This window comes from Rana temporaria, chromosome 3 (genome assembly GCF_905171775.1).
Source record: "Rana temporaria chromosome 3, aRanTem1.1, whole genome shotgun sequence".
In the NCBI taxonomy this organism is placed as follows: Eukaryota; Metazoa; Chordata; class Amphibia; order Anura; family Ranidae; genus Rana; species Rana temporaria.
This window is the reverse complement of record NC_053491.1, coordinates 211943437-211967960: the sequence shown is the minus strand read 5'-3', so window position 1 is coordinate 211967960 and position 24524 is coordinate 211943437. Positions and strand designations below refer to the sequence as shown.

Here is a 24524-nt window from a genome sequence, read left to right as displayed (position 1 = left end):
GATCGGGAGTTCTTCTGCAGGGAGAGCTGATGACATCTGTGGTCTTTGTACTTCTCCCCACCTGCTGTTGGTGAAAGAGAACCCACAATAAAGCTCCTGGTCTTCTTCTGTAGACTCAGTCTCCCATTGATCTTCGGGAGGAGGTATGATTTCCTCCAATTTGATCTCTGTCGTCAGGTCAATTGGTGGGCACTGTAAAGAGAAGAACATTTTATTGGAATATGTACAATGATGGCCTTTCTATTTGATATGGTTATACACACTCAAGTGCTGGGAGAAAATAGAATGCAGAACATTGGACAATGCACTGCTAAGGACCCATGTGTGGTTCCCATACTTACCGTCTTCATGGTAAATGGTGGGCTTACTTCCCCAGCCTCCAGTTCCTTCCAGTCTACGTCCATAAAGAATGGGTGGCTTCGCAGATTTTCACAAAGCATCGCTCTCATATCTTGCCATTCGCATAGGAGCTGTAACAACAGAAAAAAATAGGTTATCAATGGTAAATAGGCAATAACTCTGCAATTCTACTTTTATAATATTAATCGAATAGCCATTTTTATAGTGGCTACAGATGGTGTTTACTTACTATGTTGCCTATGAGGTCCTTGAGATCCATATTGAAATCCTCAGGGAAAGGTGGACGTTCGTTGAGGATTGAACATGCAAGCATGTTAGCGTCTAAGCCCATGAATGGGTAATATCCAGTTGCCATCATATAGACTATAACTCCCAGGGAGAAATAGTCAGCGGCATATCCATATGACAGCTCCAAATAGATCTGTGAAAATATAAAAAAATTAGACTGGTTGGTAATAATTATTTTACTGACAAGAAGACAGAAAAAACAAAACGATCCAATACTCACTTCTGGTGCCCTGAACATTGGAGTGCCGACCGAGTCATCCAGGGGTCGTTATCGGAGCCCACACCTATTGCTGATAAGCCAAAGTCTGCGATCCTCACATGTCCAACGCTGTCCAGCAATCGTAAGCACTGGAATTGCATCAATGTACAGGTGATAGCCGATGCCCAATGCCTCATATGGCACGTCCGTGCCAAACACCCAGGGGCCAGCCACGACAGCTTCATATACCGTCAAAGCAACATCCCAACAGAATTCAAACAGAACATGTACGGGGACAGCTGGCTGGTTGGTGAGTGACATGGGTGTCAGGCATGACTGTCCGACCCCATGATGCAGACATCACGAGGGGCACATTCACGACTAACATCCTCCTGTCTTTTCCCTTCCAGGTGACTCTGCATATGCACTTGGGCCCCATCTCCTGACTCCATTCCGGAATCCCCAAACCACAGGAGAGAGAAATTACAATGATGCACACGCACGTACCCGTGGAGTGGTGGAACGCACCTTTGGCCTCCTGAAGTCCCGTTTCCGATGCCTGGATAAGTCCGGGGGGACCCTGTTGTATTCCCCAAACTTTGTGTGCCAGATCATCTGTGCATGTTGCATGCTGCACAACTACGCCATGAGAAAGGGCCTGGAGATTGACATACGTGATGACCTGACCCCCGAACCACACATTGCCCCCCCTAACCGAGGCTACCCCGTCTGCTGAGGGAAGAGCAGTCAGGAGATGCCTCGTGGTAGGCATCTTTGCACGTTAAACACACACATTCATCATGGAACAAGGAGAATGCACGCATGCACACCACTGTGGTCCCTAGCTCACACACGACATCCACCTCACATTGGATTAGCCCAAGTCCACCATGCAGGACTTGGGAGAAGCAACGCCGCGCCAAGGCCCCAATGGTGTCGCTGTCCATTCATACCACATTCACACGGTCGTAGGGATAACTTCTCCCCGACGACCCAGGGTGACACCCCTTTGCTGGCAGGAGTGTCACCCCCACATTCACACTGTAGCCTGCACTCCTCACCGTGTGCAGGAACTATTAAATAAAAATGCTCATGACCTGAGCAAACATAAAAAAAAGGCTCATAACCAAAGAAGAAAAAAAAACAAGCAATTGCCCTGTCGTGGGCCAAGCCTGGTGCCACGGCTCCTTAAAGGGGTGTTCCAGCCTTTTTTTTACGTTTATTAAAAGTCAGCAGCTACAAAAAGTGTAGCTGCTGGCTTTTAATAAACAGACACTTACCTGCTCCACGGTTCCAGCGACGCGCCGGCCGGGGCTCCGCTCCTCGCCCCCCCCTCGCCGGCGGGCGTCTTCATTCCTAGTGTGGGCACCCGGCAGTGACAGCTTTCGGCTTCACGGCCAGGCACCCACTGCGCATACGCGAGCGGCACTGCGCATGTGCGAGCAGCGCGGCGCGGTCCGATTGGACAGGCGCTCGCCAACAGGGGGGGCTGCAATAAGGCGATTAAGCTCTTCGCCTTACCAGCCCCTCGGCGGAAGGAGGAAGTAGGACAGGAAGTCCCACTCCTCCTGAAGCCCCTACCCCCCCCCAAAAAAATGACATGCCAAATGTGGCATGTAAGGGGGCAAGGAGTGGATTAAGCGGAATTTCCATTTTTAGGTGGAACTCCGCTTTAATCGTCTGGTGGGAGCCTCGGATGGGGCATCAGGTGGAGGAGCATCCCCTGGTCTCTCCCTGGCTGGCTGCCTGCCCTCCAAAGCCGCGGCAATGCGGGTGAGTACCGCATTTGTCTCTGCCTGCAACAGCCTCGTCTGCCTCCCCTCCGCCTCGATGGCAGCTGTATTGGCCTGTACGGCCACGGCCAGGGACTTCACCTCTGCCACGAGGTCTGCTGTTGTTGCCTGCAGCTCCCCAAGGCAGGTGACCATCGCAGCACTGTTCCCACTAACATCCTGGAGAGTGTCATTTATGTGGCCCGAGGAGGCCAGGCTGTCTGCCACATGTCGCATCTCCACGGCAACAGCACCCATATGGCGGGTCTGGCGGTCCTGTTTCCTCACTAGATGTTCCGGGAGGATTTCAGGAACACCCCTTGTTTTCCTCGTAGCCTTCCTGAGGCCAGGAGAGGCTTGGGGCCTTCTATAGGGGGAGATCCTTGAGGGGCTTGACCTGATGGGGTTGGACCCTGAGGGGCTTGATGTGATGGGGGTGGATGTGTGAGAGGGCCCGGCCAAAAGGGAAGTATCTTCCAAATAGAGGCAAACCTCCTGATCCATATTGACCAACTCCTCCTCAACCACCTCTAGAGTAGAGGTGTGGGCACTCCCCTCCACCGCTGACTCTTGGCTTCCTAGGGGGTCAGGCTGAGCCAGATGTTCCGGGGATGATGGCGTGGGACGGCCACAGGCAGTAGATGGCCCCGCTCCCTCCAGCACATCTGTGAATGACACAAAACATTCACATGTTGGTGGACCCACACACTTGTCACATGTTCCCTTCCACCCCCCTCACATGCTACACACCAGATAGGATATAAAACACACTTACCTGTCCTCAAGGCCTGTTCAAAGGAGTCATAGCCCTCCACTCCCTCCCTCTGAAGACACCGGGCAACCACCTGCTCATCAGGAGTGAGCGTAATAGCAGTGGCTGGTCCACCTCCAGTGCCCCTGGCATGCTTCCTGATTGTGGCCACCTTCTCTCTGACCACACGACGCAGGTCATTTATCTTTTTTTAAATGTTCTTGGGGGTCCTTACCTCATTACCAAGGGCATTGACCTGTGTGGCGATCTCAAGCAGGATCTCATCCTTCTTGGCCTTACTGGTTGTGCCACTCTCTGTCCCATGGAGGCAAGCATCGTACCTGGACATGGCCGATATCACAATCGCCCTCTCCTGTGGGGAAAAGTTCTTCTTCCTCCTCTCCTTCCCAGACGCTGGAGCAGACATGGCTCCACGCAAAAGTACCAACACCACAAACCAACAAACGGACGGGTGTACTTTTGCGCTCGACGGGCGCATGTCTGGGCGTATTTATGCCCTGGGCGTAGGCGGTGGGCCGGCGTATTTCAGGGGTTACGCCGGGCGTAGTTGTGAGCATGCGCAGAGGGGTGCGGGACATAGGTCCACGTCACGGCGCATGCGCCGTTCGTTCGGCCCTTCATTTGCATGGGGTCACACTTCATTTAAATGGATCACGCCCACTTCCTTCCTACTTTGAATTACGCCGGCTTACGCCTACGAATTTACGTTACGGCGGCGCAACGTGGGGAGCATTTGCTCTGAGAATACGGTGCTTGCCTCTCTAAGTTACGTCGGCGTAGCGCATATGAGATGCGCTACGCCGGCATAAAGATGCGCCGATCTTTGTGAATCTGGGCCTGTGACATCAAGAAGATAAATAAAGGGGGCGTGGCTTGCACGCGATCGGAATGGCCGCTTGAGCACAGAGCTCCGTCAGAGAACCGGGGATAAAGCGACATATTATCGTTTTGAGCTGTCATTGAGAGACGGTAACTATCGTTAATTACCCGCGGATCTTGAGAGATGCTGCCGAGGAAGAAAAAAGACAAGATGCCAAACAAAAAGCTCAATGAACTCTTAGAAACACCGGCTATAGTGGATATGCCGATCAACGAGGGTTCCGGTAACGAAACGTTACAGCAGACGTCATATTCAGATTTACCTGATGATAACTGCGTCCTATGGAGTGATGATCAACCTCCCGGTACCGCTGAAAACTCTCCTTCACTTAGCCCTTCATCACAGAGCCCCGCTAAATCTAAAAGGAGGGTTGATGACGCAGCAAGTAATTTGATCCAAGGTATGTCACCTGTGCTGCACACCATGAATAACTCCTGTGACGCATCACTCATTAATAATTACCCTACAATGGGTCAGCCAGTACTGGATACTACAATGAAAAATATGCTAGTCTCGCTGCATACATCGCTTATGTCTAATTTTTCATCGATGATGAACTCATTTTCTAGTGAATTGAAAGGCCTGGGTGACAGAGTGGTTACAATTGAAAACAAAATGGATGACCAGACAGAAACTGTCACTGACCTTGTGGACGCATATAAAGACCTATCTGATGATAACCTGAAAATAAAAGCCAAACTCGCGGACCTTGAGGACCGTTCGAGAAGGAACAATATTAAATTAAGGGGGGTCCCTGAATCTGTACCCCCTGATGGCCTATTAAAATACGCAGATGACCTAATTGTTGCTCTGTTACCAAATGCGCCACAGATTGAAAGAATGATTGACAGGATCCATCGTATCCCCAAACCTAAAAGCCTGGCTGCTTCTATTCCCAGAGATGTCCTTATGAAGATTCATTTTTATCCCACAAAGGAAAAGCTAATGGCTAAGGCTAGAGTCCTGTCAGTGCTCCCTGGTCCATTTAATGACATTCACCTGTATGCAGATTTATCGCAGTATACCTTGTACTTAAGGAGGCAACTAAAAACTACAACTAAAGCCCTTAATGACCACAAGATTCCATATAAATGGAAACACCCAGCTACGTTGGTGATTACAAATAATGGTACAACCACTACTATTTTCAATCCTCAAGATGGACTTCGCCTACTTCATTCATGGGGTATTGTCCCGACTGACTCTCCTGAAGGCAGAAGAAACACAACAGGACCTTACTTCGACGGTCAACGCCGTGCAGATCATCTTATGTATAGGGGAAAATGAATTGCTATTACGCTTTTCCTTTATCTATCATTCCCCATCTCTCTCTCCCTCTTATATATAGCTATGGAAATATTTAATTATCTATACATCCCCCTAGTATCTGATATATTATCCTGATTAATTTTACTTACCTATCTGTTGAACATTGCCCCTACTTTCAGTCGGTTAAATACTTCACCCGACTTTTATGACATTTTATTGCTGGTGCTGAATTTATTTTTCACCAAAGTTACATAGTATTTAGTTTTTCTTTATTGATACTAATAAGAACTTATTTACGGTTTGTTATCTTCCCAACCACTTAAGATACTTAGTTTTATTTTGTTTTGACTTCAAATGTTTCGGTTTGGTTTTCTTTTGTTTTGTTTATTGTTTTGATTTTGTTTTTATTTTAGTTTCAAATTGCAGCTGTCAAGGAACGATTGGTTGACTCCTTGTTCCCTGACAGTGCATACTCTGGACATACAACGATTTCGTATCATATTACGCTGCCCGAAGGTACTACAGATCTGTGAGTATCATACGTGACGCATATATATACTACCTAAACATGTCTATCAATATCCTCTCCATCAACACTAATGGTTTAAATCACCCAGCCAAAAGATCCTCAATGTGGAAGACTGCTCTATCCTCTAAATGCGATGTTCTTTGCCTACAAGAAACACATTTCACCTGTGACAACGCTCCACAATGTCACCACAATTCCTACCCTCATATTTTTAGGGCGGATTATAATCGCAAACAAAGAGGGGTGTTGATAGCCATTCGCGATACTATAGACTTTGTACTTATAGACAAGTGTATAGACCCAGAAGGTAGATATATTATTTTAGTGTGCTCACTAGATAATGTCATATACACACTGGTTAATATATATGCACCCAATTTCAGACAAATGAAATTTCATAAAGCTACAATGAACATAATTAAAAGCATACAAAAGGGTCATTTATTAATTTGCGGAGACTTCAATCTAATACCTGATGTTGTCATTGATTCATCATCCAGTGCCAAAAGGTTTGCTTCTCCTCTATCTACCTTTCTGTCAGACAATGGGTTGTATGACATATGGAGGTGTCACCACGCATCTGAAAGAGACTACACGTTCCATTCCTCCCGCCACAACACATACACCCGTATTGACCTATTTGTTTCTGACAAGTGGTTGTTGCAGAATGTATTAGACTCTCAAATTCATACTGCTACATGGTCGGATCATGCCCCTATCAGTGTTAGATTAAAAAATGTGAACTCCAACAACAAATCTTATCTATGGCGTACTAACAATTTTTTATTGCAGCTACCTGAAAATATAAAATACATTTCTCAAAAATTGATCGACTTCTTTTCAGACAATAAAGGATCAGTGACTGATCCAAATGTGGTATGGAATGCACACAAGGCTGTTATACGTGGACTATTTATACAGCTTGGTTCTAAAGCAAAGAAATTGAAAAGTTCTAGGATAGAGGAATTAACTAAGGAATTAAATGATGTTGATTCAAAAAATAAAATTAACCCCTCCTCCACACTTAAATCCCAAATATATGAACTGAGACACAACTTGAGATCTATTCTAATGGAATCTTACGATATCAAAATTAAAAAATTAAAAGCACGCTCATATATCACTAATAATAAAGCTGGTAAACTATTAGCTAATCGTATTAAGGGCTATAGACAGAAAACTAGAATACCTCATTTATATGACCCTATTACACAAGACAAAGTTATTAATCCCCAACTCATTGCAGACTCTTTCAGCTCTTACTACGACGGATTATATAATCTCTCAAACGATGGTGCCACTCACCAACCAACCACTAATGAAATTCAGACTTTCCTTTCACATGTTAATTTGCCTTGTTTGACATGCGACCAACTTACAAAATTAAATAGTCCTTTTAATAATTCTGAAATCCTTTTAGCTATAGACTCTTTACCCAAAGCCAAAACACCCGGCCCTGATGGATACTCCAATGAATATTTTAAAATTTTTAAACGATTGCTTGTACCCCACATGCAGGAAATGTTTAACCACTCTGCTTCTCAATCTTCATTCCCCGAGGAAATGCTATCTGCAATAGTAGTAACATTGCCTAAACCAGGCAAGGAACCAACTTGCCCGCAGAACTTTCGCCCCATCTCTCTCCTAAACACTGATTTAAAAATCTATGCTAAAACCCTAGCTAATAGAATTGTTGATTTACTCCCCAATCTTATCAATATAGATCAGACAGGCTTCACTAAAGGTCGTCAAACATCTGACGCGACTAGAAGATTAATAGACGTCATCCACCATGCAAATACATCTAAAACACCTTCTCTGCTACTATCATTAGACGCGGAGAAGGCGTTTGATAGGATCAATTGGTCATACCTATCACTGACTTTGCAGAAATTTGGCTTTAATGGATTTATACTTAAAGCAATTCTAGCCCTTTACTCAAATCCTACAGCACGTGTCTTCAACTCTAACATGCTATCTAGACCTTTCCGTATCTCCAATGGTACTAGACAGGGCTGCCCATTATCCCCTTTAGTATTTAACCTAATGATCGAACCTCTGGCGGAACATATTAGGTCTAGTTCGGAAGTATCAGGTATTTCTATTGGCAACCGCACTCACAAGATCAGCCTGTTTGCAGACGATATAATATTGTTACTATCATCCCCTTTCTCTTCCCTTTTGGAAGTTCGAAAAATTCTGAACTGGTTTAGCACAGTTTCATTCTACAAAATCAATGACAAGAAATCCCACGCCATGGACATAGGTATTGATGCTGTGACTAACAATCTGCTTCAGCACCAATTCCCTTATTCTTGGGCGGAACACAGTATTCCATATCTTGGCATTCAACTGACCAGATACACTAAATCTCTTTTTACACACAATTACATTCCCCTTAAAAAAAGATTACAAATTGATTTATCAAATTTGGACAAACACGAGTTTTCCTGGTGGGGTAGAATGTCTGCTTTCAAAATGATGCATTTACCTCAGGTACTATACTTGTTTAGATGTCTGCCTATACCTATCCCCGTCTACTTCTTCAAATCTCTACAATCTATCCTTTCTAAGTTCATTTGGAAAGGAAAAAAGTCAAGATGTGCCCACCATAAGTTAATCAAACATAAGTTGTGGGGGGGAGTGGGATACGTTGACTTCCGCGATTACTTTCATTCCTCTATATTATCCCAAATGAAGGAATGGTTCCAACACTCTCCAACTACATCTTGGGGTCAGATTGAGTCCTCCTATTGCTGTCATGGCCCTGCCAATCTTTGGTTGTTTGGCGCACACTTGGGGATCAAAATCCCTGCACAACTTCCTCCCACGATGAAGGTATCCATTACCACCTGGCTTACAGTTTTACAATTGGTAGACTCTTCCGTCTCCAATCATATAGCTAATATACCCCTGAATGTATTACGACTTGTTTTAAAACATGTTCCACTAGATCTTTGGGGAAATCACGGTATTAAGTACATCCACGACCTGTATGATGATAAGGGTGTGATTAAATCGTTCCAATCCATACAATCTAAATTTAATTTGCCGCTATCCTATCTGGATCACTTCCCTCTCATAACAAACTGTTTGCAAAAATTGACCGTAGAAAATATACATATACAATCTTCAATGTGGTCTTATCTTTCTTCGCCTGAACCTAGGAAAAAAGGTATCACCATATTCTATAATTTATTACAAGGAAAGCAGAGATTTACAAAAACCTCATCTCATATACAGTGGGAAACAGATCTAAAACAGTCATATACAGATGACCAATGGCGTACAGCATGCAGATTCAATCAATCATCTACTAAGTGTTCTTCCTTATGGGAACTAGCAATTAAAATCACTTTACGGTGGTATTATACACCAGATGTCGTTTCTAAATTTAGTGACAAACACTCGGACAAATGCTGGAGGTTGTGTGGACTTAAGGGAGACTTGCTCCATACTATGTGGGGCTGCCCTTTGCTTACAAAATATTGGAAAGAGGTATTTAAAATTATTTCTTTTTTATCGGGCACTCAGATTACCCCCAACCCAGCCTTAGCTTTGCTCTCTTTGGGCATTGAAAACTTTGTATTGAACCTCAGAAATTCCATTGTCCATCTCCTTATGGCTGCTAGGCTTTCAATTACCAGAAAGTGGAAAGATCCGTTTCCACCTTGTATTCTGGATGTTATTGATTTAACTAATTTGCACTACACATATGAGAGAATGATGGCAGTACCTTTGCTTACTCTACCTACACATACTTTGTCATGGGCACCTTGGAAAAATTGGTACGAAAACAACATATAAACTTTGACACTTGTCCTTTTAACCTTGAGGCCCTAAATCTCTCTTTCGACTCAGGTGCAACCTAAGATACCTTAATGTACTTTTATTGTATTTCTTTCCAGCCTCATACTACATACATTTGGGTCCTGTTATAATTGAAGTGATGTTGTGAATTTCTTTATCTTTACAGTTTAATTTTCATTGATCGCTTGCAAATCCTTTTATAAGCTTATCTCTACTGTCCAGGCTAAAATCTTGTATAATTTTATACATGTTTTTTATCTCTACTTACTTCCATTGATACATGTGCTTATTGTAAATGTTTTATTATAACCCAATAAAAATTATTGAAAAAAAAAAAAAGAAGATAAATAAAAAATTTGGGTTTACATCCACTGTGTATGGTACGGTGACCAGATTTTTAAATTGAAATTCAGGGACATATATATTTTTTTTACTAGTAATGATCAGTGGCGGCTGGTGCTCAAAATTTTTGGGGGGGCGCAAACGAAGAAAAAAAAATCGCAGCCTCACTGTGCCCATCAAATGCAGCCACTGTTCCATCAATTCGCACCACTGTGCCATGCCATCAAATGCAACCACTGTGCCATGCCATCAATTGTGGTCACTGTGCCATCAATTGTCACCACTGTGCCATGCCATCAAATGCAGCCACTGTACCATGCCATCAATTGTGGTCACTGTGCCATCAATTGTCACCACTGTGCCATGCCATCAAATGCAGCCACTGTACCATGCCATCAAATGCAGCCACTGTACCATGCCATCAAATGCAGCCACTGTGCCATGCCATCAATTGTGGTCACTGTGCCATCAATTGTCACCACTGTGCCATGCCATCAAATGCAGCCACTGTACCATGCCATCAAATGCAGCCACTGTGCCATGCCATCAATTGTGGTCACTGTGCCATCAATTGTCACCACTGTGCCATGCCATCAAATGCAGCCACTGTACCATGCCATCAAATGCAGCCACTGTGCCATGCCATCAATTGTGGTCACTGTGCCATCAATTGTCACCACTGTGCCATGCCATCAATTGTGGTCACTGTGCCATCAATTGTCACCACTGTGCCATGCCATCAAATGCAGCCACTGTACCATGCCATCAATTGTCGCCACTGTGCCATGCCATCAATTGTGGTCACTGTGCCATCAATTGTCACCACTGTGCCATGCCATCAATTGTGGTCACTGTGCCATCAATTGTCACCACTGTGCCATGCCATCAAATGCAGCCACTGTACCATGCCATCAAATGCAGCCACTGCGCCATGCCATCAATTGTGGTCACTGTGCCAATTGTCACCACTGTGCCCTTTAATTGTCGCTGTGCCAATTGTCCCCACTGTGTCACTGTCCAGTCATCCATCCACCTCGGAGCTTTATATAACCTGCTGGGACTTGTAGTTCTCCATCGTCTCCTGGGGCTCAGGTGCATGCAATCCATCATCTTTGTCTAGTTTTTCTCACTGCTGGGACTTGTAGTCCCATAGATGGTGGATTGCATGCACCTGAGCCCAGGAGAAGATGGGGAACTACAAGTCCCAGCAGGTTATAATATAAGACACCCATCCACCTAGGAGCCTTATATTATAACCTGCTGGGACTTGTAGTTCCCCATCTTCTCCTGGGCTCAGGCTGCTGACAGCTGGCATTTCACCCATAATATGCATTGCATTGAACATTAAAAATCATTATCAGTGACAACCGCCCAGAAACTTTCAATAAGCAGGGGGGGGGGGGGGGGTCCTGACGGCCGCCTATTCGGCCAGATGGTACATTAAAAAAGTTTTAATAAGTGGGGGGGTTAGTGCTGGAGGGTGCCGCGATTTTGCCCGAAAATATATTTCTCACATGGGGGACTGGGGGGGAAGGCATGGCTTCAGTTAGTTCCCTACCTCTTTGCAGCAGATCCTCTCACTCAGGCCGTGCGTGTTCTATTGAGCTGCAGCGCTGAGGTCACTTCCTGTGCTTGGAGACTGTGAAAGAAAGCACCGTCCACTGGGGATGTGAAATAGTTCTATGCACTGTGTGCACTCACTGCACCCGCCCGGCCATCGCTCCGGAAATAGTGGCGCGTCGGTTTGCGCCACAAAGGCATATTTTAGCTGCCAGTGTAGCGCCGCGTCTGCAATTGCACAGACGTAGCTCTACCCAAACCGCACTATGCCCGGCGCCCGGTGCCGGGACACAGTGCACATAAGGATTTTTTTTTTCGTTTTTTTTAAAGGGACATGTTTAAAAAAAAAAAAAAAAAAGTTTTTTTTTTTTTTTTTTTTTACTGGCTGGGGGAGGGGGGGCGGCGCCCGGGCGCCCCCTATGGACGGGCCGCCACTGGTAATGATGGCAATCGGTGACTCTCTGCCTGCCTCACAGCCTGTTAAGTCTTAGGCCCCGTACAGACGACCAAACATGTCTGCTGAAACTGGTCTGCGGAATCCTGCCCGCTCGGACATATTCGGTCGTCTGTACAGACCTACCGTACATGTCCGAGCGCCCGCCATCCCTTGCATGCGTCGAATGACTTTGACGCATGCGTGGAAGCATATAACTGGCAGGCCCGCCCACGTCGCCGCGTCATTGTCGCGGCGACACCGCGTCATCGATGCGGCGACACCGCGGACACGCCCCGCGTATTGTTTACGCGCGGCTTTCTGTACGATGGTTAGTACAGCCATCGTACAGAAAGCCCCGGGCAGACATGTAAGGTGAAAACGGTCCGGCGGACCGGTTTCATCGTACATGTTTGCTGGTGTGTACACGGCCTTACTCTCCGGGCCCTGGCTACTACTGAGTGGAGAGCGGAGGAAGATCACTCCACCAGGGAAGGCAAGGAGATGAGCAGGCAAGTGGCTGGCTGGGACTTGAGCCAAGGCAGAAGAACATGCGAGCAGAGCTGAATGGGCATGCGCACGAAAATAAAGAAATATTACCTCCGCTACGACCAGCACATGACCATCAGAAAGGGGCACAGCCAATGGAAAAAATGCACCCCCTAAGCTAGTACGAGCGGCGGAGCTTGGGTGTGCAATTCAGAATTACGTTTTTTTATTCTGCACCGACTGTCTTTGAAAATGCCCCAGCCCCTGTTCAAATCCAATCCGGGGACAGACTTGATTTGGCGACAGTGTCCTCAATCCGGGGACTGTCCCCGGAAACCAGGGATGTCTGGTCAACCTGGGGGAAGGGACTTTTAAAACGTTTTTTTTTTTTGTTAACCTTAATGCACAGAACACATTAAAGTAAAACAAACCCTTGTACATTTCCAAACACTTTCAGGAGCGGTCAGAGCTGGCTGGGTTGCCTGTGTTTTCCAAACTCTATGAACAAAGAAGCCCTGTTCTCATACAGAGTTGTGAGGGAATACTGCTGTGTGCGGAGGGCCCAGTGACAATTCACATAAGGTCTTCCATTTATTGTTACAAATGTTTCCTGAGAGAGTCTGTCATTCCTTATCATCTCTATAGCATGCAATTTCCACGTAGTGCTATCATCCAGTGGTTCCCACAACCAAAATGGCCTCCTCGGTCTATTGCCAGCAGTATGGCACGTTTCCGGACGGATGACGCCAGGATACGTAAGACGCGGGAGCCCCTGGTGAACTGGAGTGGTGAACCCGTCCTTCCTTCTTTCCTTTTCTCGCTGCAGTCATGTCTGAAAGGTAAGGCTCTGCTTGTTCTGGGCCCGAATTCTGGAAATATATGGTATGTACCGAGCCCGCCGCCTCTAATCCACATGTATTTCTCTTGTCTCCTAGTAAGACCGTGCCGGCCAAGGGCCCTCTGCAGTCCGTGCAGGTTTTCGGGCGGAAGGTGAGTGCGGGCCGCGTGTCTGTTCTGGTAGTGTGGGGTGAGATCCCCGGCGTGGTTACGTGTCTCCGCCGTCCTAAGGAGCTGCTGCGGGCCGGTGATTGGCCTAGTGCTGGCATCTCCGTACACGCTCAAGGGGTCCCCTACAAGTCCGCATGTGGGCACAAGTGTATACAATGCTGATCTCTTCATGTTAGAATAATATAATCTTCTATACTGCTCTGTATACTGGTTCAATCTGTGTTCTTGTCGTTGCTGGTTACCTGCATCAAAACTCTTGTCTAAGGCCTCCTCTACACAGAATTTTATTTTATTTTTATTTTTTATATAAATGCACGTTTTTTTCCTGCAGGTAGAAAAATGTGTATATATTTTCTGGAACCTGGGGGTCTCAAACGGGTGGCCCCCCAGCTGTTGTGAAACTACAAGTCCCATCATGCCTCTGCCTGTGGGAGTCATGCTTGTACCTGTCAGCCTTGCAATGCCTCATGGGACTTGTAGTTTTTCAAGAGCTGGAGGGCTGCCAGTTTGAGACCCCCTGCTGTAAAGCATTGCATCCGTGGTCAGATCACTGGTGCCATGCAGGTCCCCCACAGATCTGCCAGTGGATCTGTGCCCGTACACCTCGATCCCATAGGGGCAAGCAGATAAAATGAGACTGAACTACCACAGCGCTGTAGTAATTCATGGAAAACTACAAGCCGCAAAGGCTTGCTGGACCTTGTTTTCCATTCACAAGAATGGATGAGGTAGCTGGTCAGAGCCCCGCCTAGCCATGTTATTTAAAAGTGATATTGAAGCAAAGTTCCACCCAAAAGTGGAACTGCTCATCTTATTCCTCCCCCCTCCGGTGCCACAATTGGCACTTTTTGGGGGAAAGGGGGACAGGATACCAGTCTGACAGGTATCCTTTCCCACTTCCGAGAGTCCGTCGCAAGGCTGTGATGTCACCGCGGGGGGTCCCTCCTCCCATGGCCGGCGGGCCAATAGGAGAGAGAAGCGGAGCCTCGCGCATGTACTGTAGGGTTCCCAGCGTGAAGCCGAAAGGCTACACTGCCAAATTCCTTTACCCGCAATCACTGGACTCCTGGACAGGTAAGTGTCCATTTATTAAAAGCCAGCAGCTGCAGTATGTGTAGTTGCTGGCTTTTAATATTTTTTTTTTCCAAGGCTGGAACACCACATAAAGCGGGGGTTCACCCAAACATTACATTCAGCCGAGTTGTGAGAATGACATTAGGCTTTTTTTTTTTTTTTTTTATTTCCTTGCCGTACATACCGTTTTATCTATATTTTCAGCGCAGCTTCCAGGTATGTAATCTGCGGGACTGGGCGTTCCTAGTTGACATGCTTCCGACCGGCGCATACAGCGCGTCACGAGTTGCCGAAAGAAGCCGGACTGCAAATCGGCTCTATACGGCACCTGCACACCGACGTTCGGCTACTTTTGGCAACTCGTGACGCGCTGTATGTGCCGGTCGGAAAGCATGTCAATCAATTAGGAATGCCCAGTCCCGCAGATTACATACCCAGAAGCCGCGCTGAAAATATAGATAAAACGGTATGTACAGCAAGGAAAAAAAAAAACAGCCTAATGTCATTCTCACAACTCGGCTAAATGTAATGTTAAATTTTTTTTTGGGTGAACCCCCGCTTTGACCATGGCTGTTTTTCAGATTTGTCGTTTACAAGACTAAAACTGTTTTTGTTTTGTTTTTTTTTTTGCTAGAAAATTACTTACAACCCCCAAACATTATATATATTTTTTTAACACCCTAGAGAATAAAATGGCGATCATTGCAATACTTTTTGTCACACCATATTTGCGCAACGGTCTTACAAGCACACTTTTTTTTTTTTTTTTTTTTTTTTTTTTTTTTAGGAAAATTCACCTTTTTTTTTTTAAATTAAACAAGACAACAGTAAAGTTGGCCCAATTTTTTTTTTTTTTTTTAATATATTGTGAAATATAATGTTACGCGGAGTAAAATGATACTCAACATGTCATGCTTCAAAATTGCGCCCACTCGTGGAATGGCGTCAAACTTTTACCCTTAAAAATCTCCATAGGCGACGTTTAAAAAAATTCTATAGGTTGCTACTTTTGAGCTACAGAGGTCGTCTAGGGCTAGAATTATTGTTCTCGCTCTAACGATCGCGGTGATACCTCACTTGTGTGGTTTGAATACCGTTTTCATATGCGGGCGCTACTCACGTATGCGTCTGCTTCTGCGCATGAGCTCGACGGGGCGCTTTGAAACATTTTTTGTTTTCTTATTTATATTTTTTACACTGAAAAAAAAAATGGATCACTTTTATTCCCATTACAAGGAATGTAAACATCCCTTGTAATAGAAAAAAACATGGCAGGTCCTCTTAAATATGAGATCTGGGGTAAAAAAAAAAAAAAATGTCATTTGAGAAAATGACGACAAGAAAATATTGCTTTAAGAAGCATGGGCTGAAGTGACGTTTTGACGTCACTTCCGCCCTGCTAAGCCAAGCAGGAGACGGCACCCGATCGCCGCTGCTGATGGCTCGCTAAGCGGCGGGAGGGGCCCTCTCCCGCCACGCCGATCTTGCGGCGGAGACCACCATTATCGTTTACAGGACCGCTCGCAGGAAAGATGGATATCTCGGTTGTGGCGGCTGCCGTTACCGAGATATGCATCTTTAAAGACAGGATGTATATAGTCGTGAGCAGGTCCTTGAGTGGTTAGAAAGTGATACTATAGGTTTGGTTATTTCTTTGTTTTGTTAATAAACATATCATACTTGTGTCCACTGTGCAGTTAGTTTTGCACAGTTGCCCCAAACATCCTCTTCTGGGGTCCCCCACGTCTCCTCCCCACAATAGCTAACTCCCTCTGGGAAGCTCTCTCCTGAGGGTGTTGCCTTGCGGGCGTGCTCCTGTGTTATACACTTAGTGTACATAGTCCAGGCACAGATCGAGTGCTTTCGCGACGCAGGATTTTCCAGGGTTTAGGGAAGTAAAAGGGGGGTCTGGGGGGCCGGTAATCGACATGTTTTTACATCTTAATGCATAGGATGCATTAAGGTGAAAAAAACATGAACCTTTTACTACCCTTTTAACCACTTAAGACCCAGACCAATATGCAGGTAAAGGTCCAGGCCCCTTTTTGCGATTCGGCACTGCGTCGCTTTAACTGACAATTGCGCGTTCATGCGACATGGCTCCCAAACAAAATTGGCGTCTTTTTTTTTTTTTTTTCTTTTTCACAAATAGAGCCTGGCACGTCATGCCCCCCGCTGTCTTCTGGGAAACACTGTTCCCAGGAGAGAGCGGGGACCAGTGACGGCACGCCGAGATCCTCGCGCATGCGCAGTAGGGAGTCGGGCAGTGAAGCCGCAAGGCTTCACTTCCTGATTCCCTCACCGAGGATGGCGGCAGAAGCAGCCAAGGACCGAGCGATTGCTCAGCCTCGGCTGCTGACATCGCAAGTGCGCTTGACAGGTAAGTGTCCTTTTTTTTTTTTTTTTTTTTAAGTCCGCAGCTGCCGTATTTGTAGCTGCTGGCTTTAAAAAAAAAAAAAAAAAATAATAATAATAATTCTGCCGAACCTCTGCTTTAAGTTTTACAGTATGCAATTGTTAAATTGGTTCTTTTGCTGCCTGTCTCTTTGGAGAGATTTAAATTCCTGTTCTTCAGATATTAAGAATGGAGAGAAAATCTTTCCACATAAAGGGCAATTCTTTCTCGTCCCTTTCTCATTGACATGGGGCACCAGGTCAAAGAAGTTTACCCTCGTAAATAGGGATTTGAATGGCAGTTAAAGCATGTGGGTTTTTTTTTTTTTTTTTTTTTTGCTATATAGGCACTACGTTTTCATTCATGTTGTGCTGCTGTTCTTTATTTCTTCATAAATGTCTTAAACTTTGGTTTGTAGTTTGTTTTTAAATTTTTTCACATAGAGGTGTTTTTTTTCCCTCAGAAAACTGCAACTGCTGTTGCCCACTGCAAAAGAGGCAATGGGCTCATCAAAGTTAATGGAAGACCATTGGAGATAATTGAACCTGCGACCCTGCAGTACAAGGTATGTTTGGTTTACATTTTTTATTTCTAACTTGATTCTCGTCATGGAAGTTACATAGGTTGAAATCCATCTAGTTCAACCTATAGTATAGGGGAGTGACACTATAACTACCACTTGGTAATATTGGGTCCGTGATCTGAATCCCCACTCCTGAATGGTGATGCTTACCTCCCAGGAATTCTCTCCCCCCCCCCCCCCCGATCATATCTGGCAAAGTAGTGACTAAGGGCTAATTTTCTGCACTTGATAAACACAATCACTGTAAGATCACCTATAAAACAGTTTTTCTATGCGCCTTGTTCACAACAAAACAAAACAAATGCAATGCATGTGAAAATGCATATGATGGCATGTTGCTGCACATGATTTTTTAGTGCATTTGTATGTGCAGCACGGAATTTCTTTCCACTACCTGACTTGATACTGAAAACGCACTTGGAGAGGTTTCCTGTAACAGATCTCAGTGTTTTGAGAATTGTATCCTTCAGCTGCCCAGTGATGTTGAGCATCAGTCCCAAGCTCAGGCAGCAGACTGATCTGCTTCCATGGTGCCAGGCTGACATTTGTGCTGTTACAGAATGTAATCAAATGGCAAATTTGATGCGACTGTCCTCTTGCACAAGAACTGATATTTAGCTTCTAACAAATGGGCATTTGTAACTGGTTCTTTTTAAATGTTAGGGTTTAATTCAGGTATGATTTCTCTGTAATTGCCGGGAAAAATTGTAATCTCTTGGTAGATTATGTATACAGGTTTATTGTATAAAAAGAGCAAGCAACTGCGTACAAAGATCAGTACATCAACTATTCAGAATCAGTGAATTCTGGTTGCTATGGGCTACTGCACTTTATCAATTTTTTGCTCTTTGTGCTTTAGTATTTTTTTTGCAAATTATTTTAATTTTTTTGAATAAGCCTAATATTTCCAATTGTTGATCTTTTATTAATATATCGTTTGGTAATTGTTGCCCCCGATTAGAAATATTTAAGTTGAATTTGGCATCTCTGGTCTTCACATAGGTGGCAACCCTTGCTGCCTCTAAGGGTGGCTAGGAGACTATGTATCATCTCACCACTTTTTTTTTAACCAAGCAAAAGCCTGTGTGCAATGTGCATTACACACTAACAATGTAGTCCCACTGTGGCTTAATTTATTTTTACTGCTGCTGCTTGACCCCCTTAGGGCCATGTTACTGCGGCAATCTCTTGACCGCAGATTACCAGTTTTGGAACTGCTAAGTGAGCCTTGAAGGTTCTTGCCTGCTGCTTTGCTGATCAGTTCATGGTCAGTACACTGGGGGAGATGGAAAATGCCCTTTTGTTGGTTGAGTCCATGTTCCAGCTGTGACAGCGGATGGGGGAGCCTCTCCCTGCTGTCCCTTTTTAATATTGCCACGGCTGTGCAGTGCTTAGTTTGCACCGCCTCATCCTTCACAGCAAGGCAGACAGCTTGTAGTTCTCATAGTTGCATAGTTGGTCAGGTTGAAAAAAGACACAAGTCCATCCAGTTCAACCATAAAAAATAAATGAATAAAAAATATTGTACAATCCCACATACCAAATTCCATACACACAGTTGATCCAGTGGAAGGCAAAAAACCCCAGCAGAGCATGATCCAATTTGCTACAGCAGGGGAAAAAAATCCTTCCTGATCCCCCGAGAGGACGTAGTTCTCAGAACAAGGGTAGTTCACTGACACTTCCTTCATCTTTCAAACAGAGTGCTGTATAGAGGTACAGACAAAGCTGGGGTAAGTGTCTGCAGGACACTAAAAGAAGAGGTTCAGCATTAAGTCAGAAGCTACAATAATATATGGACACTTGCCTGTCCAGGAAGCCTGCTATGTCAGCAGCCCAGACGATCTTTAGATTGGCTGTCGGGTTCAGCAGCCAGTTCTCTACTGTGCATGCGCAAAGCATGCTGCGATTTGCAATTGCTCTGGCAGATGAGGGGGGGCACTTTAAAAAAAAAAAAAAAAAAAAACGCAATTGCTGTATAATGAAGTATAAAATTATTTGCTTTGTTCCCCTATGTAGCTGCTGGAGCCTGTTCTCCTTTTGGGCAAGGAGCGATTTGCTGGTGTTGACATCAGAGTCCGTGTGAAGGGTGGTGGACACGTCGCTCAAGTTTATGGTAAGAATAGCTTTAGTTGACCATATAAATGTCCATGCACTTTTTATAGTTAAAAGATTTCTGAATTAATCCAAACTTAAAGCTTAAATGACTATAGCGTTTGTTAACCCAAAAAAAACAGATCATGTTCCCTTAAAGCTTGCTGTACAGCACAGTGATTGTGCTGTGTAATTTGGCCACTTCTATCACCTAAGAAAACCTGGCTGATCCTGCCTGGCTATACTCTCCCTCCTGTAAACTAACCACAGTGTATCACGGCTGCCATGGTCAGCGTACAAGCCTCGGTCATCCACAGCCCTGGTTTGTTCTCGCCTCTATCCTCTCCCTCCTCCCTTCCTGCTTGTGTCAGCGCCTGCCCCCTCAGCTCCTTTGCCATATAAAAAAATATGCTTATCTGTACCTATGTCAGAGTGGCTCCCGGCAATCACATGACCTTCTATAGTTACAGGATACAGTTTCATTCCATAAACTTTGCTTTGTAATAGTAATACAAACCAAGATAAGAATACTAGAAAAATCATGCTGTTAATGCTGCCTGTTTGTCGGCTATACCTTTCAACAATGTACGGCATTCCCTGCATGCTTTGCAAATTGTCCGCTGCTGTAGTTCAGAGGACAGGTTCTGTCAAATGTGACATAGCGGTGTCTATGAATATGTTTAAGTGAAGGATTTAAATTTGTGGGGTTCCTGACAGTTTACAAGCTCAAGTAGGTTCAGATCAATATGAGTAGACTGGAAATAATTTATATCCAATGTAAAAACATGAATACAATTTTTCACTAGTTGCACTTTAAAGTGAGTGTAAAGACTTATTTTTAGGGAAAAAAAAGTTAAACTTGCCTGCTTTGCCATGGATTTGCACAGAGCAGCCCAGGTCCTCTCCTCGGTCCCTCTTCTGTGCTCCTGGCCCCTCACTCCTGTAGAGTGCCCCACAGCAAGCGGCTTGCTATGGAGGCTCCTAAGCCGAGATGCAGTGATGGCTGAGACACTTGTGGACATTGCTGGGATTAGGGGGGGTTGAAAGGGGGGGGGGGGGAATGCCGCTGCACACAAGTGGTTTTTGTTTTTTTATTTATGCATAGAAGATGAAAAACCTGCCTCTTAGGCTGGGTTCACACTACAATTTTCCTGTCCGTCAGCCGCATACGATTTATATGAAAAACCGTATGCGGCTGAAACGGACGGGAACGTATGGAACCGCACAGACGTTAATGTTAAAGAAAAACTTATGCGTTTGCCATACTGTTTTAAAAACGTCCGCAAAACCGTGGTTGAACACGGTTTTGCGTACGTTTAAAAAACGTTTTGCCAGCAAATCGTACGCACCCGGATGCATCTGAGTGCATACGATTTGCAATGCATTGTCTATCTATACGTTTTCCCGTCCGGGCCTGTACGTTTTCAATACTGAAATCGTATGCGGCTGACGGACGGGAAAATCGTAGTGTGAACCCAGCCTTACAACCGCTTTGTAATATGTTTGTCCCTAAGCTCTTATGAATCCATATTCATGCAAGCACATAGTGTTTTTCTGTTCCTTCAGTAATACCCTCTAATTTTTTTTTATATATTTTTTTCTCTTGTACAGCAATTCGCCAGGCTATTTCTAAATCATTGGTGGCTTATTATCAGAAATGTAAGTTTCCTATTTGTGTTTATCTTTTTCCACTTTCAATTGATCCATTTTACATTTTATTATGCAAAGTAAAATGAAGTCCAAAGCAGAGCTGAATTGCAAATGTGCATTGTCTTGCAATACACTTTTCAGATAGCACAGCCAAGCACCTACAGTATCATATTCTGCTCTTTCCATCTTTTCTTGTCATGAGCGTTTAAACAGAATTGCATGTTCTATAGCAGCTATAACAGTGTACATGTGCTTTGATTTGTTTGTCGGTGATGAGGTTTAATTGTGTGTGTGTGTGTGTGTGTGTGTGTGTGTGTTTTTCTTTCATTTAGAGTTCTATCTAGGTCATAGACCTTACAGCATATAGACCCTATGTTGGCATGTTGCGACTTACATTTTTTTTTTCTATAGGAGCTGGTGTTTTAGGTCTCTGCAGTTGGGTTATCACACTTTTCCATTTTAGTATAGCTATCCTCAAAGCAGCATTTACATCAGAAGAAATGGTTATCTTAGGGGAAATGTGTAGGAAGATAAACACGCCCAGTCCTTCAAGTCCTACTCAAGCCAAAACTTTTTTTTTTTTTTTTTTATGGGTTACAAAGATCGCAAGTGTAGGAAGTTCATTACAGTACAACATTTTTTGCACGTGTTAATTGTAAATGTTGCATTTCTTCCAGATGTTGATGAAGCCTCCAAGAAGGAAATCAAAGATATTCTTATTCAGTATGACAGGACCCTTCTAGTTGCAGATCCTCGTCGTTGCGAGTCCAAGAAGTTTGGTGGACCTGGAGCCCGTGCTCGCTACCAGAAGTCTTACCGTTAAATTTACCATGTACATTTTTCTGCAATAAAGTATGGAAAATCATTTTTGGACTCTTACAGGTTTTTGATTTGAGTGTCTTGTTTTCACACCATTTTTTTCATGAGTACAGACATGTCAGGAGATATGACTTGTATAGCTGTGAGAATGAATGCATTTTAGAACGGATTTGTTGCTTTAGTTTCTTGCACTATTCCTAGCCACTCTCTTCTGTACATGCCTTATTATGACTAATTTATAATGCAGGCATTATTTTATGACTCTTACAGTAAATTTACATTATATACTGTAGTGATTAGGGGTGCAACACACACTATATATATATATATATATATATATATATATATATATATATATATATATATATATATATATATATATATATATATGCATGCATACACATTTTATAGTCATTGTCAGAACTGGGGGGAAATAACATGCAGTAGTAAATAATCTTGCTGTAAAAACATCAAGATTGTACTTTTAACAAGTCCTGTCCAAACAGCCTCACCTGCTTCCTCTTTAATCCACCCCTGTGAATTGCTATTGTGCTTTTTTTTTTCCCCTCTCACACCAGTGCTTCACTGCTAACATTCCCTCTCCAAGTGTGCTTGCCAGTGCACAGCGTGACACGCCTCCCCGGGGAGGCGTGTCTCGCTGGGCTCTGGCAAGCAGACTGGGTGGAGCAAGATGGCCGAAGCCGGGGACTTGCCTAGGCTCCGGAGCGGATCGCGGGGTGTGCCGATCCGAATGGGGTGACCCGTTCGGATCACGGATCGGTGACGATCCGTTGCACCCCTAGTAGTGATTTATATACTTCAAGGCGTCACAATTTACTGCAAACGCCTACATTTGGTTTGATTATAGTGGATAGGTTGTATGACTAATGCTTCTACATTGATCACTCGCCCTCTTCTGTAAGACCCCTTTCACACTGGGTCATTTTGCAGACGCTATTGCGCTAAAAATGGTGCCTGCAAACTGATCTGAAGCAGCAGCCGCTGCTGTCTCCAGTGTGAAAGCCTGATGGCTTTCACACTGGAGCAGTGCACTAGCAGGACTGTCAGTCCTGCTAGCCATATCGTTGGAGCAGTGTGTAATACCGCTCATGCCCATTGAAATGAATGGGACACCGCAGCTATACTGCCGGCAAAGCGCCTTTCTCTGCTGCTAGCGGGGGTAAAACGGCCCCACTAGCTGCCGAAAAGTGCTGTGATATTGGTGATACAGTGCCGCTAAAAATGGCGGCGCTTTACCTCCGCTCCCGCCCCAGTGTGAGAGGGTCCTAATGGGTTGGTTAAATAACAACAAACGTCACGCTTCCCTGATTTATAAAAAAAAATTAAAAAAAAAAAGCTGCTCGGCCTAAATTGCCCAGGCCTATTTTTTTATTTTGTTCTGGTCCAGGCTGGCTAGTAAGTATTGCTAATCTTTAACTGTTCCTGGTCATAACTCAACCTATTGGAGCCAAAGGACATCCAAGCAACTAATATGACCCAGAATTCGCCCATTTACTCAATGATTCTTTGAAGATAAGTGCATTTTCATAATCTATCCACCTAGTGGCTCATTAGTAAAGATCCAAAATGTAACCTGTCTCCCTCTCATGGTGCAATCTAATTTTTATATACAGACAACCGTTCAATGTTCATTTGGATTTTTATGTTCAGATACAAAGTATAACCTTACTTTCCAAAGTCGTCTTCCAGGACAGCCCTTGAGAGAGGGAGCTCCTCCCTGGACAAGAAACGCATCACCTCCAGCTCTTTAAAAGGCGGTCCCTCAGGCACCTGGTAATTTTTTTTTCAGTCGAAGGAGACCTGAAGGAATCATCTTTTAAAGGGGAGATGGGTCTGGGAGAGAATCAAACAAGGGCTGGAGCAGCCAAGTTTTCCCCCTTACCTTTAAAACTCCGTGGCCACGTGTTCCCTCCGCATGTGTATGGAGTCCCCTCTCCCGAGGCCGACAAGGAAGTGGGCAGCGTTGATTAGCATGGCGTCCGCAGCAGGAGAGCTCACTCTCCTTGCGGTAGGCAACGTGAACGGGAAGACGCCCAGCGTCACCTTCAGCAGGATGCGCTTCATCGCTGTGCGCTAAAACACTGGTTCCGGTTTCCGGCGCAGAGAATGGGGGAAGGCCGAGGCAGCGTTTTCAAAAGGCAACAGCATGGACCTACGAACGGCGCGCCATGGAGGCA

At 44.7% G+C, this 24524-nt stretch overlaps 1 protein-coding gene across 1 annotated transcript; it reads left to right on the top strand.

Moving 5' to 3' along the window:
• Positions 1 to 13447: 13447 nt before the first annotated feature.
• On the top strand, positions 13448 to 22370 carry RPS16 (ribosomal protein S16). The gene is made up of 6 exons (XM_040344210.1): positions 13448 to 13542; positions 13639 to 13693; positions 17644 to 17745; positions 19783 to 19879; positions 21469 to 21516; positions 22185 to 22370. The coding sequence occupies exons 1-6, from the start codon at positions 13532 to 13534 to the stop codon at positions 22328 to 22330; spliced, it is 459 nt and encodes a 152-aa protein (XP_040200144.1). The 5' UTR covers positions 13448 to 13531; the 3' UTR covers positions 22331 to 22370.
• The last annotated feature ends 2154 nt before the right edge of the window (positions 22371 to 24524 follow it).

What these genes read in the sequence shown, in the direction of transcription:
- RPS16 (XM_040344210.1), top strand. An exon ending in CTGCGACCCTGCAGTACAAG is followed by an intron (nt 17,746 to 19,782) that starts GTATGTTTGGTT and finishes TCCCCTATGTAG; the next exon opens with CTGCTGGAGCCTGTTCTCCT. An exon ending in GGTGGCTTATTATCAGAAAT is followed by an intron (nt 21,517 to 22,184) that starts GTAAGTTTCCTA and finishes CATTTCTTCCAG; the next exon opens with ATGTTGATGAAGCCTCCAAG.